The sequence below is a fragment of the Astatotilapia calliptera genome, chromosome 13 (assembly GCF_964374335.1).
Source record: "Astatotilapia calliptera chromosome 13, fAstCal68.1, whole genome shotgun sequence".
Lineage (NCBI taxonomy): Eukaryota > Metazoa > Chordata > Actinopteri > Cichliformes > Cichlidae > Astatotilapia > Astatotilapia calliptera.
In genome coordinates, this window is record NC_137434.1 from 4,345,195 (window position 1) to 4,365,719 (window position 20,525).

Sequence of the window (20,525 nt, forward strand, 5' to 3'; positions counted from 1 at the left end):
CCCCCCCACACACACACAAACACACACACACGCACACACATACACAGAGCAAGTAATATAGTGGCCATAAAGTACTTGAGCAAAGGCTAGGGTGACTTCTGGGGTGGAGAGCTGAGTTCATTAGGTTCAAGGAACAGTGTGAAGCAAGTATGTCAAACATCAGTCCATCACGGGCTAGAACTGACCTGCCAAATCACTCTAATTCAACCCACTGGATGTCTTTGGAAGATGTGAAGATGAGCAAAGATTTTGGACTTTTAACTGTAGCTTCATAAGTTTTTGAGCTTCTCCTACTGATAGAGACAGCACACTGATAGCTACACCAAAGTAACTAAGCAAGAAATGAACAATTAAAACTGACAGAAAAAAATTACAGAAAGGTTCATGTTCCTTCACTTATATATATATATATATATATATATATATATATATATATATATATATATATATATATAAACCTACTTAAAATGTAGTCCCAAAGAGTCCATATGCTGACAGATTTCTTCCATGACCATTTCTTCATTATGCAGACAAACAGTTGAAATCTACTTATTTTTCTTATATTCAATGTGTTGTTAAACTTGTTACTGACAGAAAGAGGATTTTCACTGGTCTGGCCCACTGGCCCAGATCAAAGTGGGTTATATGTGGCCCACGATGTAAATGAGTTTGGCATCAATGGTGTAAGCCTTGTATGTTAAGAAAATCAGATCAGACACTCGCTCACTCTGTTGGGGGAACTGAGCGTATGGACTTGTTACAAATGGCTTTTAATGGAAGAGTTTTGACCATTTTTTAAATAGGAGATTCAAAAAGATACAACAGTAATTGCTTGATGACGAGTTTGCAACTAAAACATAGCTGTAGGGTGGGGTGGGGGTAATTACATACACATACATGCATGCATACTTGAGATAACTTGACACACACACACACACACACACACACACACACACACACACAGTGGAGATAAGCAACAAGTGCCATTATACTTTCATTTTTTTATTAATTGTTTTTTGATAAAGGGACAAAATGGGTGTGTGAACAGGATTATGCAGACATCTGCCAGAAAACACAGACAGTGGTTTTCCCAATACAACTGAACAGAGACCCCAAACAAGTACAACAGAAATTAAAGAGCTCCAATGACCATCGGCCACCATTACAAAAAAAAACAAATTAAAATTTAAAAAATTAAAATTATAACATAACCAAAAAAAGTAAGAAACCAAAAAAACCAAAAAGAATCCATTCCATGTCTCTGTTTTAAACAGAGCATATAGGTAATAATAAATAGTAACTCCCATAGTAAAAGATAAAGTTCAAGTTCAAGTTACAACAAACAGCTCTCAGAACAGGAATAGAAAAGGCTGATAACAAAATATTCCGCATTGCCATTTACAAAAAAGTCTCAACTCAAGCAGGCTTCTCCACGTCCCCCGGGTCATTTTTAAATATGCTTTGCATATGAAAGTATACCCAATCTAAATATAAAGCACCATTTAGTATTTGGCAATGAAAAAAACTGCAAAACATTAAATTTGTTTTTCAACGTATTTATTTTGACGCTTTTTCGTAATCCATGTACTGCATATGAAGTTTTTTTTTCTTTTGTTTTTTTCCCCCCTAGCTTCTTGATGTTGGAATGTTGTCAGGTGGGAGGGGTGAGAGAGACAGAAGCACACAACAGAACAGGCCGACGTCAGCTTGCATTACTGCATACAAGAATGGCAGCGGGGGGGGGGGGGACAAGGGAAGGAGGTCTGAACCAAAAAGCAAACATATGTACAACCACCTCTGTGGACAGGAAACAGCAGCGGCCATCTGATGGCCCCACGACGCCTCCCAATGCCACATATTTTAGCTGCTTTTTATGTTTTTTTTCTTTTATTTCTTTAAACATACAAATAATTCGCACTATATTATCCTGCCAAATTAAAAAAATATACCGTGGCAGCTTGGGATTTTTTTTCCACTACCAAAAGAAGGTATGGTAAATACCTTTAGAGAGAACAAGCAACAGTTAAAAATACGAGCCTCAATATAAATACTATAGTGCCTACTCTAAGTGAACATTGAATTCAAATACAATTCTAGAAATACAGAAAAAGTAGACCATAAATGTGTTTAAGCATAGGAATTGACATGAGTGTGCATTTTCCTATATTTTAAGTTCTTTATTATATATTCATATATAATTTTAATCCTTTCCCCAATGTATTTCAACCTGAAGAGCTGTGAAGAGCCAAGGCAAAACAAAATACGGAAAAAAAAAAAATCACAGAGTTTGTTTTTTTTTTGTTTTGTTTTTTGTTTGTTTGTTTTTCATCTTTTTTTTGTATCATTTCATATATACTGTGATCGGAGTCTTGAACACCACCAAGACGCTGAGGAAAAGAGAAACGACAATTAAACTTAAATACATCTTCCCCTAAGAGAGCGTGAAGTGTTATTTGAAAACAAAAGTTTATTTTCATATCTATAATTAAAGGAAGATTTATACAAAAAACAGATTCTTGCAGTGTGGGCAACACAACTTGGAGTGTCAGTTGACAAGCCAGTAAGGTCTATAGATTATTCAGGTACAGACGACAACAACAACAGCTCCTTTAAAATAAAGAAGAAAGAAAAAAAGTGGATGTTACAGTGGCCAGCAGGAATGAAAACTGTGTCCATTTGACGGCCGTGTAGGAGCATCGGTTACTCGCTGTGAACCTTTGAATTTACAGATCTTGCTGACAACAATGAAATATCAGCCCAGGCTAAATGTTGGGGATTCCAGGGGTAACAATTTGACAAATGGTCAAAGGTGAAATGGCAAGGGTACAGAGGTCACGAGGGTGGAGTTACAACATATTATGTGTCTTATCTTTTACTGTTCAGAACAATGGGACCCTCATTGTCTGACAGCATTTCAGTGAGGTTTTCGTCCCCTTTGACGTAAACTTGTAAACAGGAAAAAAAGGAAACAGTGCACTTTATGTCCTATAAATGACAATCTAGCTTTTAGACTCAACCTGCATTGGTGTGGCACAATGCACGAGAGACGTCAGTACGTACCCCAGGTGGAGTGACAAGTGAAAACTGTGAACGGCTTGAATGAAACAACAACAAAAAAAAAAAAATCTGCCTTTGGGTTAAAAAGCAACAGCAAACAAACAAAAATGCTCTGCATTAGCCTATACACACTGATTAAAATGATCTCATTCTGATTTTTTTGAAAGAGCCCTAGAGTACAGATAGATTTTTTTGCAATTCTCTATTTTTTTCTCTGCAATAATACTTATGACCCTGTTTTGATACTGGAAATGTAAAGTGAAAGACATTGCCTCTAATCCCCGTAATATGTAGCTTCCAGTTCTGTGTAGCTTTCTGTCTGTCTAGCTTGTAGTTATTTCAATGCTCTCAAATAAAGTTAGCCTCATTTGGAGCTCATATATTACTTTATGCATTGTTCCACACACTGACGTATTGAAGCAGCGTTGTAGGTTTGTGCTAACGCAGATACATGACACTTCTCAGCCATGCGTTGTATCCCTCAAATTCAGGATTGTACACTACAGGTTACCTTTGTTTTAAAAGTACCTCCTCACCAAAAAACAAAACTACAAATAATTCAGATATACACAATACTGCTTGTACCATGCTTGCCATGAAATCCACATATTAAAGATAGCCTATTGAACATGTAATAGGTAGCTAAATGATGATTAAAGAGAACTCGCTGATCTTTCATCATGAATCATCACAGTCCATTTGAGCAGTCAGGTGCTTGATGCAAGGACCTTCGCTGGGTGGCTTATGTGACCCCAAACTTATGCCAGATAAGGTTATGGCCGATGCAGTCTAAAGATATCAAAGGCACTCTTTCTTATTCTACCGAATGATAGTACAAATTGAATTCTAGCACACCCTTGTCTTTTTTAAAGAAATTTCAAGGCCCACTTACAGTTTAGTCCTCAAGCCAATGCATGTTGGTTTTTTTAAACCCTGTCTGAACATGGTATCTTTTAGAAAGATCAGGATAAGTGCATTTCCAGGGTTGTAAGAAATGGATCAAGTCAAAGAATGTTCACTTTCCATGTTACAAAACAGAACTGTACATGATATGTGTTACAGAATGTATGCAGCATGGATGTATCTTTCTTGTCTTTTCTCTTTTTGAAGAATAAAAAGAAAAAAACTGAACAAGAGAAAAACAGCAACACATTTACTCAACAACTAACCAACCAGGGACAAGTTCTTTTCTTTTTTTTTTTTCTTTGATTAGCAAAAACATACTATGCATGCTGACTAATTCTTAAAAATGGAAAAGGAAAACTCATAAAAGAAAATAGTACACAACATGTAAATTATTGCACAAGAGAAAGGCTCGAAGTTTTGCGTCAATGCAAGAGTATTGCCCCGATACAGATCATGCATTCAATGAGTAATGGAAACAGGGTGTGCTGGTGCAAAGCACATGGTCTTAAACTTCTGCCAGATTGGCAAAAGTGGTGTGTTGGGATTGGGGCAAATCTACAAGGGGCAGGGAATAAACCGGGGACTGATGGTGGACATAACTGCGGGGAAAAGGTCCCATTGTTCGGCCTTCTACTCTGACTTAATTTCGGTACTCAAAGGACGGTCACTGTGCCATTTTTTCATGTGTTTCTCCAAGGTGCTGTAGACACTGAAGGGCATCTGACAAATTTCACACTTGTACACGTCTTTGCCCACCTGACCATGGGTCTTCATGTGGCGAGTAAGTTTGGAGCTCTGGGCACATGCATAATTGCACAGCTCACACTTGTACGGTCTTTCCCCTGTGTGGCTGCGCCTGTGCACTGTCAGGTTACTGCAGTTCTTGAACACTTTGCCACAAAACTCACAAGTATCACTCCTGCGGCCGTCCTTGGAGCTGGGGCGCCCAGGACCACCGAGGTGTGGTGTGCTGCCCCCACTGCCTGTACCACTACGGCCTGACATCCCACCATCCAATTCCCCCGGAGGGGTTGAGAAACGCAGGCTGCCGTTCTCTGAAGAATGCTCCGATGAGGATGCAAAGGGCGATTGTCTGGAATCCCCAAAGTTCAGAAAAGGGTCCTTGAGTTGTCGGGAGGCAGCATAGCCAGCCAGCCACTGAGAGTAGACATTCTCAGTGTTAGGGATTGTAGAAGTGGGCAGGTCAAACTCCTTTTCCAGCTTGATACGTTTAGAGAAAGGACTGAGTGGACTGGGACTACCTAGAAGCAGTTTCTTGGAGAGGCCGACGGAGGCGGATTCATTAGGTGATGCTCCTCGACCGTTGACCGTTGAGACTGAGCCCTCCTCCCCACGATCGGTTTCCAGCACTGAGTCTCCATCGCATATCTCACGATTGTGGTGATGGTCTCGGTTGAGGTGGTGGTGCAGGTGGTTCTCTTGGGCCATGGCATTTCGTTTGTGTGCATTTAGGGCTTCACTGAAGTGCTGCATGCTCGCAGCAAGACCCATTCCCTGCATCACCTCAGGCAGCGAACGAGGGATCGAGCCCTCATCGGCCACTCCTCCCAGTCGACTTCCGATGCTGCCGTTGTTTTCATGCTGACGTGCCGTTTCAAGGTTCAAGCCAAAGTGATAGCTGTTATTGTTTCGTCTTGCTACCCTCTCTCCATTCTGCTCTTCCTCCTCCTCCCCCTCCTCTTCCTCCTCCTCTTCTTCTTCCTCCTCCTCCTCTTCTTCCTCCTCCTCCTCTTCCTCCTCCTCCTCCTCTCCATTTTCACGTAGCATACGGTCATTCTCACTTTTCAGCTTGGCCACCACTGACTTGAGGGCATTGCTTGCGCTGCCCACATGCTCACTAGTTCCAGGCTCCGGGGATGAGGCTGTAGAAAGCCCGTCTTCTGACTTGCCTGTATTTGGTGAGGACGATTTATGCATGTGTGTCTTCATGTGGCGTTTCAGTTTGCTAGCCTGTGTGCACGCATGATCACATAAGTGGCATTTGTACGGCTTCTCTCCTGTGTGGCTACGCCGGTGCACGATGAGATTACTCTGAAACTTGAAGGCCTTGCCACAAAATTCACAACACTTTGATTTCAACTGGGTGGTAGAGGAGGGTGTAGCCCCTGCTGAGGGGAGAGGGGTAGTGGGCGTGGTCTGAGAGCCCACAGGTGACTGCATGGAACCTGGAAGAGGCGGTGGAGTAGCAAGATATGGAGGTTTGCTGCCCCCTGCACCTCCTGTGCCTCCACTTCCTCCTCCTGTCTGGAATGGCTGGAGTAAGCGTTGCATGGGGCTTGGCCGGCTTGGGGACAGCGGGGGAGTGGACCCTGAGGTGTTGCCCGCCAGTTCCCGAAGCCGCCTTGAGAAGTCCATTGTTGGAGGGGGATCTAGAGGCAGAGGAGGATTGAGGCGCAGCACCCTGTCAAAGGCACTCGGGTGGTGGGCTGCCAGCGCCAGCTCCTCTGGGCTCAGGTGGTGGGGGTCCAGGTGGTTCCTTGGAGGGGGGCTGAAGAGGGGTGGTGTTGGGGGGAAACGCTGATGATGGCCACCACCAACAGCGCCAGTGCCAATGCCACCTCCTGCTCCAACACTGTCCCTTCCACCTGAGCCCGAGCCAGGGATGCGCAGGAGGTTGAAGGGGCTTGCATCAGGAGGCAGATGAAGGCCATGAAGTGGAGGCTGAGAAGGGCAGTCTGCGCCTCCGCCAAGGGAGGAAGGGCCACCCATGCGTGGGGTCAGAGGACTGCCATGTTCACTTTCCAGGTAGATACGGAAGCCGTGGGTGTTCTGAGCATGCTGCAGCAAGAACCAGGCGCTGCCATAAGACTGCTTACATGTAGTGCAGGTATAAGTGGTAGGCTCCTCCTTACCTGTTGTGACAAAGAAAAAAGAATGGGGGTTAGAAGAAATGATCAGTGACCTTCAACATGATGCAGACTTTGTTACATCTGAAACAGTTAATGTTATTGTACAGAAGCTGAATTCTTTTAAACATTTAATGCATTTCAAATGCTGCTCATTTAGTGTCATTTGACTCATTTTCATTGAAACAGCTGTACATGAACAGTGCTATATACGGAACGAAACACATGAAGAGCAACTTTGTTCTCAGCTGAACCAGTCTTTAAACCTAAGGCCTAACTGTTACAGCTTTTAAAAGTGGTCGGCACATGGTGTTGAGGGCTTTGCAAATACAACAGTAGCTTTTATTGAGGTCATGCCCCACATGAGTAGCATGTGAGAAGTGTGTGTGTCTCTCTCTTTTTCTCCCAGACTGCTTTGGGACATAATTTCTCCCTTTAGACTGACTGTGAGTCCTCCATTGTCAGCAGGAGAACAAAGAAACGGGGCTATCCCAGCGGACGACCACTTCCCACTGATCTACCAAAACAGAGGCTCACTGACAAACACACACACTCCCAAACACACAGGAGAGACAACACAGAAGAATCCTCCAAACTTGTAATTTACTACTTCCTTATTTCTCCAGCAACAACCTAAATACATTAACCACCTGATTCACTAGGTCATTGGAAACCTGTCTGGGGTTACAATTAAGAGTAGATCCATCCTGTTTCATAGATTTCTTTTACCTGCCAGGCGGTGTACTGCAATGACAAAATATGTGACTTCATTCAAAATGTAACATGTTCTCCCTTCTGAAAATTTGCCTATCACACATACGGTTAAAGCAAAATTCAACCGTCACTCATGGCAGGCTCTGGCAACCTGGAGGCTGAAGCCATGAGTAGTCAGAAATGCTTTTCTATTTTTATCTCAAATGTATGCAAGTTCATTGACATAAACTGTATTTTAGAGTCATATGTACTGCCCACACTTAAATGTGCATGCACACCCTTATTCACACAAACACAACAGAGCAGCTCAATCGCCCAAGGATGGTATAACAGTAGGAGTGCGAAAACATTTAGGCTCCAACTGGAGAGGAAAAATAACCCCTTCAGTCTGCTTCAAAGCATCTTCTGTCAGTGAAGCATGTAGAGTCACTTTGAGACAGCAACAAGAGGAACATCTAAAACAATAATTGCCTTTGAATGGCCCTGGTGACGATGACCTGTGGCAGGACCCGCAATGCATGTGTAATCTCATTAGGGCACTGATGGACGGCCATCAGCTCGTTTACAAGATTAGATGATAAACAAACCCCGCCATCACTGCCATTCAGAGTGCCTTCCACTATTAAGCACTGTGCAGCAAGGGTACATTAAACAAAGTGAACATGCAGATATGCACATTTTATACATTAACGAGTTTATGCATGATCAAAAGCCCAAAGCAAAAGAGAAAAAATTCAGATAGACAGCTAGTATGAGGTCAGTCTGGAATTTTAATTTACACTAAAACAGAAAGTAGCTATAGCATAATAGCTCTATATGTGACTGTACTGAATGACTAACACCATAGCTTTGTCCCTTTCACTACCAACAATCGTAAAATATCTCATTTAATGCATAAAATGCTTGAGCTGTCTTCAGTGTGTGGGTAGAAATAGAGTTATTTATGGAATAACAACAACTGCAATGAAAAAAAAAGTCAAAAAGTTGTAACACATAATAAGCTGAAACAGGCAATATTATTTCAAAAGCAAATGGGTGTCATTCTCGGGGTCGTAATATTGATGCTAATTATCTCAGATGATTTTTTGGTTAAAAGCTATTTTGTTGAATCGTGTCGTGGACAATAAATTACAAAACACCCCATTAATATGTAAACAGGTTAGGTGGGTTGTAAAAATACACACTAAATTGGGACGTATCACCTGCTAATTACTGGCAGAACAAATACGGCAAATTAACAGTGATACTAAAAGGATGTCATGGTTTAGCGGAAGCTTTTAGACGTCGGCACACTGCAATTTACCTCTAATAGCCAGAAAGAGAAAGTCAAAGAGGTTTTAGGGATGGAAAAAATACTTCAACAAATACATGCAAAGAGAAAATCTCTGTGTACGAGTGTGTGTTTAAATGAGATCTAATTTTACTGACAGTACAGAGCTTACAGACAGCGATTTAAATTGACAAAAGAAATGTTTTTATTCACATAAACGACAATGAATTGCGACAGAATAGCTTGTCGTCATAAGGAAGACATGATTGAGTTAAAGTGCGTGTGCGCGGGGGTCTGTCTGTCTGTGCATTTCAGCATCTGGTCGAAAGATTCGCCTTCATTTCCCTTCCCTTTTCCTCTCCCGGCTTCTCTTTCTGTACACACACACACACACTTATCCCATATGACCAACCATTTGCAAAAGCAGCCAAATTATGGATCATTAAAATCGGCACAAATTACCACTAATTGTAGGCACCTGCAAAGGATCTAACCTGTGAATATCATTTGCATTATCAGGACCAGGGAGGATTCATTTATTTATTCATGTTTTTTCCCTTTGGTTGATCTGCTCTGGTCTTGGACACTGACAATAAAACTGCACTTTTTCTACCTGGACATTATTTGGCCTTCCCCTTATTGACTAGACAGTAATTTCAATTAAAGGTGAATCTATTTTTTGTTTTGTTTTTTTCCCCTGCCTGCCACAACTTTGGAAAACAATTTAAAATAATACTCTAATAGCCCAGAACTAGGGTGAGAGTTGAGGTCCTATTAGCTTAGAGCCAATAGGTTTAAAGGCATCTGACATCATCTGTCATCGTCCCCAGTTGGTTACCCCTCCCTCAGCCTGGTTCTGCTACAGGGTTCTTCCTGTTAAAAAGGAGTTTTTCCTTCCCACTGTTGTTGTTAGATCGCTGGGTTTTTTCTCTATTATTGTAGGGTCTTTACTTTACAATATAAATCTCCTTGTGGCGACTGTTAATTTCAATTTAATAGAATCTGTAATAGAATCCTCTAAACACTTGGTTTCCGACAAAAGCTGACTTAAAGAGATGGGGAAGGTGCCTAAAACTGCTTGTTTCTTTCAGTGGTTGAACAGAGGATGTACCGAGGCTCAGTACAAAGCTACTCGAAGAATCCAAGCATAAGAATATGGAGAATAATAGGTCCCCTTCAAGCAGTTACAGTTTCAAGCAGTAATTCTGAATACAATCATCAAGGTGCCGGTCTGACATCTCTATTTTCATACACACAAAATGAATGAGTCCAACAGAACAGAAAAAAGGTACAATGTGTACTGAGTTAGCACAGTGTGAGCAAGTATAAGAACAAAAGCTGCCCTGTATCTCCCTGAAAAATGTCACTCTATTACAGACTTTTCAGGCAGAATAGTATCTGAGGCATGTTTTGCAGCAGTCAAAATACGACTATTAGTAGGAAGGAAGTCTAATATTTGTCTTACTTGCTGTGTAAAAAACAGAAACGCTTGTTATATAAAACTTAAATGGAGCTTCTCATGAGTTCCAAAATGTGCATATGATTTAGTCCAGTGGGACTGGGAACCCTACAAATAGATGCAAATCAAATCTGACAAAATAGGAAATATGTTTCTCATAAGGAATAACCTTCATGCCTTTGCTTCTGACAAAAATGCCTCTTTGGCTAAAGCGGTCACATGTGCAGATCATTTCATTTGTGCAGACACTCACAATAAGCTTTGTTTTAAGACATCTTGTGGCAAAATGCTTGGGAATCACTGGTTTATCACCTTCTTTGAGAAAAGTTTCTCTCTATATGTGTGGTTCTGCTCAAACTGATACTCCTACAACACTATACAGAAATCTTTTTCTGAGGAATGTGGTGAATGTGCACTTAGTGTAAATCTTCAACTATGTCATTAAATCATGAGTATCTGCATATTCATAATTTTTGATTCATTCTGTGTCCCCGGGAAAGTACTGTCATTTGATTAAAAAAAAGACTTGTATAAAATGTTGACATTACAAACTGTCTGAAAACAAAAGAAAAAAAATGTTTCTCTCTGTGTATAAAGATGTGTGTAAAGTATTAAGTAAAACAAGTAAAAGGCACAATAGTGTAACTCTTAAGCTAATACGCGCCTTTTTGACTCGTAGCTCAGACTTGTCTGCATGCTGATTGAAACTGTAAGGTTAATGGATTTTAGAGTAGGCGACCGCTCCACTCTGTCTCCCTGTAATATACTCCCATCAGCCACTTCATTAGGCAAACTCTCCACCACTCCAAGGTAGAAAAATGAAGTGAGAAAGTGGAATGGAGACGGTGGAATGAAGACAGATCGAGCCAGAGAAAGAGAAAGAAAGAAGATGCAATAGAAGTAATCTCTGTGGTTTAAGTTTAGATAGAGGTGACAAATACCTCGCACAACTTTAAAGTTTGGCTGCACGTGTGCACCAGGTATATGGAAGGAGACGGGTGGGCAGATGGGGGAAATAATAACATCCGCTTCTTTACCGAGGGTAAATGTCAGAGCCGTGTGCCTGCTAGTGAGACTCCAGAGGACACACACACAGTTTCAGAAATGTCCTAGCACTCAATACCAGCCATGCTACAGTGACAAGCGCAGGCATTAAGCCTTATTAAGCCAAGGGCATTGCCTGGACACTTATGTGGTGCTAGATGGGAGAGGGAGGCAGTAAGACAGCTTGGCTCATGTTTCACAACTCCTTTGTGTGTGAGAGAGAGAGAAGGACAGAGTGCAGCAAGTTCCCCTGGCTCTACCCATCCCTCTCAACAACAAAGTGTAACACTCTGAGCCAATGGCTGTGCAAGGGGCTGAAATAAAGCCAGCGCACCAAAGCGTACAGCGACAAAACGGATAGATTGAGACCAAAATACACCAGAGCATCATATGTGGTTCAGGATTATTGAAATTGTTCTCCCAAGTCTTGGCATTCAGAAGGTGAAAAATAATTATTCTAACAGACACATCAAAAAAAAATTGAACGCATTGCTTGGTGGTCAGGGTTAGGGTCAGGGTGCTGCACTTTGATAGTCTCTCTCTGAAGCTAATTTGTTTTACTTCACTTTAATTTTCAGCTTTTCTTCTGCTGTTATCAGCTATTTTTTTCCTTTGCTTTATAGTTTTTATGTCAACTGTGCTGTAATACTTTTTTTCTTTTTCCCCAGTCATACAGATACAGCCACTTAAAATGGTCACCTCGTCCCTGACAGGACCAGGATGGAATCCTGACCAACTGCCAACTGATAGATGCTCGTAATGATACTCCCCGCGTGTGACGTGGACAGCGCAACCATGAGTAGTGATGCCCCTGAGCATCATCTCTATCCTGTCGCTGTGAACACATGCAAATGGTATTCCAGGAATCACTGATAGAAAGCATTTACAGAACAATCATCTTCTTTGTATTTTGTATAAACTTTATTACAAAGTTCAAATGAGGAATTTTTGCTTTTCTCATTTTAGTGTTTGTTGTTCAGCTGCTGTTCTTCATTTGCATATCGTCAGCTTTTGAAATAAGAGCCTTCTGCAGACAAGCAGCAACCCGCATGTGACAGTAACACAGAGTGTGTTACTGTAGCTAATACACCTGCAGTCTTTGAATTTATAACTGTAACTTAAAAAGATGCAGAAGTCATTTCTACTTGATTGAATGATCTCACAAGTCAGAACATGCCTGTTTAGTTTATTTAGGCCTCAGTCAGAGAAACAGTTTTCAGTGCAGAGCTGCGTTCATGAAAACTCCGACATCAGAATATTAGTCTTTTTATATTGGGGTAGATGTTCTCTCCTCCTTGAAACAAATTGAAGATTTCAACAGAAACAACAAAAACTAAATATCAAGTAGGAAAACCCTAAATTTATGGAATTCACATAGTAGTATAGACTGCATTTTTTTGGTAGTCTTATAATGTTGTCGGCCACAGTGAAGACATAATGTCGATGCATGTAGTCACATTTTGAAGGTTAAAATGGCAAAAAAAAATCTTCTTTTCTTTAAATATTCAAAAAATAAAAACGTACTGAACGATAGATGCTTACAGCATTTGAAACTGTTTTCCACAAGTTGCTGCAGTGACACATGACCTGTTACCTCCAAATGTTTCTTGCATGTCTGTGTAACCAGAACAAGACATGTTGGTGGCACTAAATTAAAAGCGTCAGTGTATCTTTAAGATGGCAGCACATTTACAGTATAAAATGATTTTTATTGAATCCACCTCAGAACGTCAGCCAGCATAGTGGTCTGTCCTTCAGCCAGAATTCTGGCCTGTAAATTAGCTGGACTGCCACCATTACATCCCTCCACAACCAGCTGGGAAACAAAAATGGATGCCAGGTCTTGGCTACCTTCTAAGACAGACCTACAACTATCCTTGTAGCTTTACATGAATTCTTTTAATTCTCTATCATTTATGATGATTTCTCCATAAATCTATCCTCCTTATTTCCTTTCTTTTCTCTTTTTTTTGGTACAAGCTAGGACTCTCCTCTTTATAGCCCTCCCCTCCCTTGCTCTCTCTCTCCTCCACCCATCGGTAGTTCTCTGGTGGTGTCCTTGGCTGGGTCCACCTCTGGGCGAGATGATAGTAATTGAGGTAATGGAACATCGCTAAAACAGGATTAGGTACGCATACTGAGAGTGAGGGACAATGTCCCTTAATACAATTTGGGATTTCCATCGGAGCCTCAGGCTTTCAGGATCTGCTGCTTGTATTTACATCTGGGCATCGCCGCTCACCCCTGATGAACCCCTGCTTTACCTTAAAGGGATACCTCAACATTTCACTAGAACTTCAGTTCTTTCCTTATGCTTCACCAAGCATGTCTTGCAAAGCTGGGGTTATGTTCATTTATTGTCAGATTAATTGTCTTTTCCTCTTTTTTTTAAAGAACAAAAAAGAATGAGGAATGTGCCAAAGCAAATAAAAATAGAAATAATTGAGCTGTTACATGTTGGTAAAAGGTAAGCCAGTCAGTGCGGGTCAATCTGATTTTCAAGGAATTTAACAGAATGCTATTAGAAGAATCTGCAAAAAAAACTGCAACAGCTAATGCCTATGATTGAGTTCAGTGATAAATATGAATAACTAATAAACCTAACAATTAATAGCTTTAATATTTTCAATGATTCGTTTGGTTGGGGCAATAAAAGTTTGCAGAAACATCATGGCTTGGGTTAAATGTTCCCCATCAAACAGTCAATTTCAGGGCTGGTCAGACTGTAACTTTAAAAAGGGCTCATAAATATAGGCAATAAATCTGTATTGCAGTGATGCATACATACATCTATGGAACATCTAGCATATTTTATTATAACGAGTTCTGCTCACCCTTGGCCTCACTCTCTCTACACATCCTCAGTGACTCAGATACTTCGGTCTCATACTTGATACACTGACTTACTTACTTTACTATATAAAAAGTCGGTTGTGGCACGGGGAGCAAACCATACCAAAGAAAATGATTTTTAAATGGCTTCAACAGGACATTGAAGTTATTGACTCCCCTATCATAAGCCATCCATCGTCTTCACCTCCCTTCATCTTTCCCCCATCATACAGCACTAAAGTGTAGCAGCTGTGGTTTGCTGCTTCTTCCAGCCTACTATACGTCTCACAAGCACTTAGCCATATCATTGTTGTCGTGTGAAAATCTTGCTACCCTAATTATAGTCGCGTTTCAAGTTTGTCATCTCGGAGCAGCATGTTTGTTCGAGCTGAAGATCAGTGCCCTCTAAACGAAACCATCTTGAGACCAAGTGGGTTTAATTCAGAAAGATGAGGCAAAAACAAGGCAATTACCAAAACCATGGTAAGAACAAAAATAAGAGTTTGGCTGCACTGCATACTTGAGTGTCATCCTATTATAGTGTCACTAAATTCCTCTAATTGTTATTTTGCCATCATTTGCTGTCTTGCCCTTGTAGCGAGTTAAATCCTGCAGCTCCTTTCTGTGCAGTCCATAGAAAAGCGATCTGTACAATCCTCCTGTCCTCCAATTATTTTCCCCTTTATGCTCGGGCCTTCTTACTAACTGGATGGCAAACAATTGGAATGCAAACAGTGGCAGCTGGTGTCCTGTCCGCTCACTGAGGGGAACGCCGCAGTCAAATAATAACATGACAGAAACTGCTCAAAAAAACGGCACTATGCTTGGAAGGAAATCAGCCACCATTAGCAACTATGAGTCACCAGCTAGCTCAAAGGAACTTCCTCAAACACTGCACTTACAAGGCAAGTATGTCAATCCTATTGCAAAGTTGTGTAGGCCGGGGGGAACGTACAACACCAATTACCTTGCAAGATAGGAAAAAGGTTCAGTGTTCCTCCTTCTTGCTGTTACACCGCACCCTGAAGTGTTTGTTCCCTCAAGATGGACTCAAGGACTCGACTTCTTTGACAAATGTAATGACTTTATTTCTACATCCATACATTTTCATTGGCGTTTGCATCTGCTGGTCCAGGAGGCCTTTGACCTCATCTAGATTCTTTTCCTTACAAAAAAGAAACAGCTGTGCAAACACACAGGTAAGGAATGTTCATCACAGCATTGCTTTGACCCTATCTGACTGTTCACAAAACTGTTGTGTAAAACTAAGGCAAATGCTTTTAGTACCACCCATGGCACTCAATGCCATAACTGCATTCATGCTTGAGTATGTTCATACACATGATGCCAATCGTCATACTATACCCCAGTTAATCTGAGAATGTCTTGATAAAATCAATATATATCCCGTGGACTATCAGCTTTCTTTGCAACAGAATAAAGTTTTCCAAAGTAAAGACAGAAACTCTGCAAAATAAAAAATATATATTTTTATCTTCAAAAGAAGGCAGATCAATCAGCAATGAAGTTGCCGGATTTATAGATGCTCAATCAAAGTGAACATCCAAATAAAATAATACATAAAAACACCTGCCAATGGCAAAGACCCACAATCTGAACTTAAAATAGCTGCGAACAAAAAGAAGCCTCCAGACCTGACAATAATGATCTGGTATTTTTGTGAGAGAAAGAAGGTAGAATGCATTTGAATTACCAAAAACAACAATGAATTATTGAGCCAGCCTGATTACATGCTGTGTGTGTGTGTGTGTGTGTGTGTGTGTGTGTGTGTGTGTGTGTGTGTGTGTGTGTGTGTGTGTGTGTGTGTGTGTGTGTGTGTGTGTGTGTGCCCGAGAATGTGCATGTCAGTGTGGTCCTGCTAAACAGCCATACACTGTAGGCTGATGAGCAAAAATACCAATACCGTCTGTCACTGTGTGTGTGTGTGTGTGTGTGTGTGTGTGTGTGTGTGTGTAGGATATATCAATACCTTCTGTCTCTGTGTTTGGAACCCCTGCTGGGCTACAGACTGTGCGATCTGCAACTCTCTCACCACTCTACTCGTGTGTGTCTGTGTGTGTGTCCATCCAGCCACCCATTATAGCTGCAATGTGACAAAGTTTCCTTTTCTTTCTCCTTATGGCATACACAAACACACACCACCGCTCGCTTGCTCTCTGGCTCTCATGCACACACACACACACACACACACACACACACAGTAATGTATCTCGTAAAGCCTGTTCTAATGACACAGCCTGGGCCCTTAAAACTGTGTTTATAAATGTAATTAAATGCACCGGCCTTTGTAGAAGCATCCAAGCACACTGTAGCAATGATCCAGTGTGTGTGTATGTGTGTGTGAGGGAGAGTGTGTGTCCATTTAGAAGACCAGTGCTCATGATGGCAGGGACAGCCTCCACTTAACCCTAAACCGCCATGGTGAAATTACAGAGCATCCAAATTACAGCACTTATGTGAGCAGAGAAAGAGAGCGAGAGACTGGGGTTTGAAAGAGGAAACTTGGTCCTGACACACAAACACACACACAGTACTCAGTGACTCAGTGTGTTGACTTATACTTAAAACCCATGATGTAGAAACTTTCCTTCATCTTCTAATCTGTTGCAGATTGCTGACCTTAATCAGATTTGGGAGAATCGTGCAGATATTTGATCGATTACATCCTTTATTAAAGCCATATCCTTTACAGAAATGATGGACATTCCCATTGGTTTGTGGAGTCAGGTTTGTTTGCCAGATATGGTATCAAAAAAAACAAGAGGATGACTGCCAAAATGCAAAGGTTTACCTTTGACTGATAAACCAAGGGCACTGTCCACTTATACGATGGCAACTTATCAGTCATAAGGTAGTCACACACTCGAATCATACCCTGTATTCAAAACTACACCAACTGCAGGCTATGTCTGTGTTTCATATAAAGTCTATGATCAGACCCTTTATTAAATGATGTAAAATGTTCTGTAGCATTTTTTTGTCTCACTTCCTATAGATGGAGTAAATAAAATACATCACGTACAGTTGTAGGCTACATTTCTTAGGCAATATCCAGGCTGACAGGCTGCTCACTGATTTGACTGCAGCAAGACTGAAATGTGCAAAATACTGCAACAATTAGAGTCCTGTCCACACAAAAAGTAAAAACAAGTTTGGGCATGAAACCTTTGCTTCAACTCAATGCAAAATTATCCAGCCACTGCCCTGGCACCAAGTGTTCATGAATATAATCGATGTCCTGTTCAATAAACCAAATGGTTGTTATTTCAGCCCCTAAATGGAAACCTCTTGATCACCAGTATAGCTCACTAGTAACTGTAAGCACCACCGAAGGGCTCGCTGTGGGGAGAAGGTTTTACTGGCTAACACCAAAAGCCACAGAAACAATCACTTTTTTGGAAATAGGTCACATTCAAAAGCTTACATTATGTAACAGTGTTATGAATGGTGACGCTAACTTATGACATTCACCAGGTGAACCAATTAGAGGTAGACTGCATTTAACAGAATGCTAAACACGGATACTTTCAGACACTAGAGTCACCTTTTAATGAACTGTTAATGCAGTTTGACTTTTCAGTTTTTCTGAGATTTCCATGACTATGTCAAACAGGTAAAAAAAAAATTTAAAAAAAAGAAAAGAAAAGAAACAAACAAACAAAGAGAAACAACATAGTATGGTGACCCTGACAGGCCAAATGCACTGTCAGGTATCAAGCATGTTCTTCTGCTGTGTTTTCTGTGCTTTCTGAACATGTCTGCAGCTGTAGTGCATTTGACCTCTCAGGGCCACCATACTCCCCTTTGGTGTCTGAAAATCGATAACATGTGGATAAAGCAAATTCCAACCATAACCCTGGATTTGGTGAATATTAGGAGGTTCACATAAAATCCATCAAAAAAATGTAGGGAAGTGCAATCTAATGGATATGGTGTCAGCTGGTTGTTTATAAAGTCACTAAATGATCTGAACTAAACATTTAAAACACTGTTCAGGGAGTCTGACGACAGCGGGAAGCTGTAAAGACAATTTAAAGTCTCTCTTTCACAGGATCTTCTGTCAAATATTCTCAGTCATTCAGTGATGTGCAGCTGTGATTCAGATACAGTAGGTTAACATAAATGATTGATCAGAATAGGTTGATGTACTTTTTCCTAAAAAATACACATGCTTTGTTTTCCCTAGAAACACACACACACACTCATGTGTAAAATCTCTGATGAGATAAGAGCTCATGCTGAGAAGAAGCAGATTTTCTCTAGTGCCACAAGCAAGAGGTTGGTGGTCACTAAAGGCACACGCACACACACACACACACACACACACACACACACACACACACACACACACACACACACACACACGTGTATATACACAAAGCCAGTCTGGTATTGAGTGATCTGAGGGACCTGCAACAGCTGCCAAGTAGGACAATTCAGTCATCAGTGTGTGTGTGTGTGTGTGTGTGTGTGTGTGTGTGTGTGTGTGTGTGTGTGTGTGTGTCTTGCGGTGACCACAGTGGGAGATCACTCTGAGCCGAGCAAACACCTCAGCTGGCCGGAGGCCCTCACACACAATCACACACACAACACAGCACTTTGCTTCCTCTCTTCATCTAATCCCTCCTATGTCCAGTTGGCTTCATCCCTCCATCTGTCCATCAACACTGCATACAGGTGGCTGTCCTCACTCTTTCTACCCCGTATCACTCGATCCCTCCATCCCACTTTTTCATTTTTCCTACACCTTGATTCCGTTCTCTGCCTCTCTTCTTCCCAACAACATCAAAATAAAAATTAGAAAGGGAGGGGAGGGCAAAACCATGGAAATTAAGGAGGTGGTGTGTGAGCAGACACAAGAGGAGCACGATGAGAGCCTAAAACACAAAGAGCCCCACACACACCCTAAGCGCCCACACACACAGACACACACACAAAAATTTACGCAAGATGTGGACGAGCTGTGACTCGACCGAAGAAGCTGCCAAAAACCTTTCGCTCACCTATTCTTTCACTCCCTTACACGTTCCCTACTCGATTTCCTCCCTCTATCCTTCCATCCTCCCCTCTTTTAATCCCTCCATCTTCCCCTCCCAGGTGGGAAGCACTCAGCGCCGTCTCTTTAATTGTATTCATCCGACAAGGCCAATCGATAGAGGACATATTTAATACAAATTTATGACTATCAGCCATCAGCGATAAAAAGCCTTTTTTTTCTCCTTCCAAGATAGCTCTTGCTTGTGGTGAAAGAGAGAAAGGGGGAGGAGGAGGAGGAGGAGGAGGAGGAGGAGGAAGAGGAAATACAAGCCATCCTGCTTTTAACACAAACAGCCTCCCACAGTCTCACTGTCCGACCTTGGAGAGATACGGTTTAAGCTGTAGGAAAAAACATGAGAATTCAAGATTTTTTTTCCTTCTTCTTCCTTTTTCCTTTTCAGAAAAAGCTTTAACTTCAAGAGGGTCTCGGGTGTATTTGGGAGTTTTTTGGGATTTTTTTTTTGTAAAGGCATTTGATTTTTAGTGCACAGTTCACAAGAGGATTTCAGAATGGACTCCGGCGCAGCAGCAATTTTTGGCAGGCACAATAAATAATTATATCGACTGGTTATTTTCAGATTTGAGTGTGATAAACTGCTCCTCCACTGGGGGAAATTACAAAAACAGAAGCCGAGTGTGCCATTAAGATAGCAACATGATATACTTTACATTCTCAGGGTTGAATAAGTTGCGTTTTAAAAAGGCCATTTCTGGCTATTTCCACAAATTGCTGCCTCGCGAACTCGTGAAAGAGGACGAGTCGTGCGTTTGTGGAGAGTTCAATATTACATTGCCTATCAAAGTTTCAAGGTTTGCCCACTGTTCTGTTACTTTCAGAGACAAACAGCAAAAAGGAGTGTTGCAATGAGATAAAGCACGAAGACAAACTCCCCTTCAGCACTCCTTCACAGCCCTGTCTACTTAACAAACACTGTAGGCTTGATTCATTAGCGCTGCAGTCACTACACCCCGAGAGCCCTATCGATCCCCCCCAGACGTTTTCTACAGGCTGTTGGGAAAAAAAGACGAGCAGAGAAAGATGGAGAAACCGAGGAAGGGCAGAAGAAGAAGGGAAAAAAAGCCAAAGAGACAGGCTGAATATATGGCTCTGTTAATACGGAGCGAGCAGCAGTTTACCTGCCTCTTTAAATTCATTCTAGTGTGCGAGGCGACTGTGACGGCTCCCGGACAGAAAAGCCCCTCACTCGTCGCCAAAGGAAATCTTTCTCTCTCCAAGAGAAACAAGGTGTGCATGAGCTGGAACTGAAGTCAGAGGATGGAGAGATTTTGTGGGGTTTGTGTGAAACCACCAGTCAGA

General features: G+C 41.6%; 1 protein-coding gene across 2 annotated transcripts in view; it reads right to left on the bottom strand.

Moving 5' to 3' along the window:
• Window positions 1-986: 986 nt before the first annotated feature.
• bcl11aa (BCL11 transcription factor A a) overlaps window positions 987-20,525 on the bottom strand; it is a 56,524-nt gene continuing 36,985 nt past the window's right edge. For both annotated transcript variants that reach the window (XM_080288032.1, XM_026189445.2), the window contains exon 3: window positions 987-6,836. In XM_080288032.1, coding sequence (XP_080144158.1) covers window positions 4,594-6,836 — 2,243 coding nt within the window. In that variant the 3' untranslated portion in view covers window positions 987-4,593. The remainder of the gene's footprint in view (window positions 6,837-20,525) is intronic.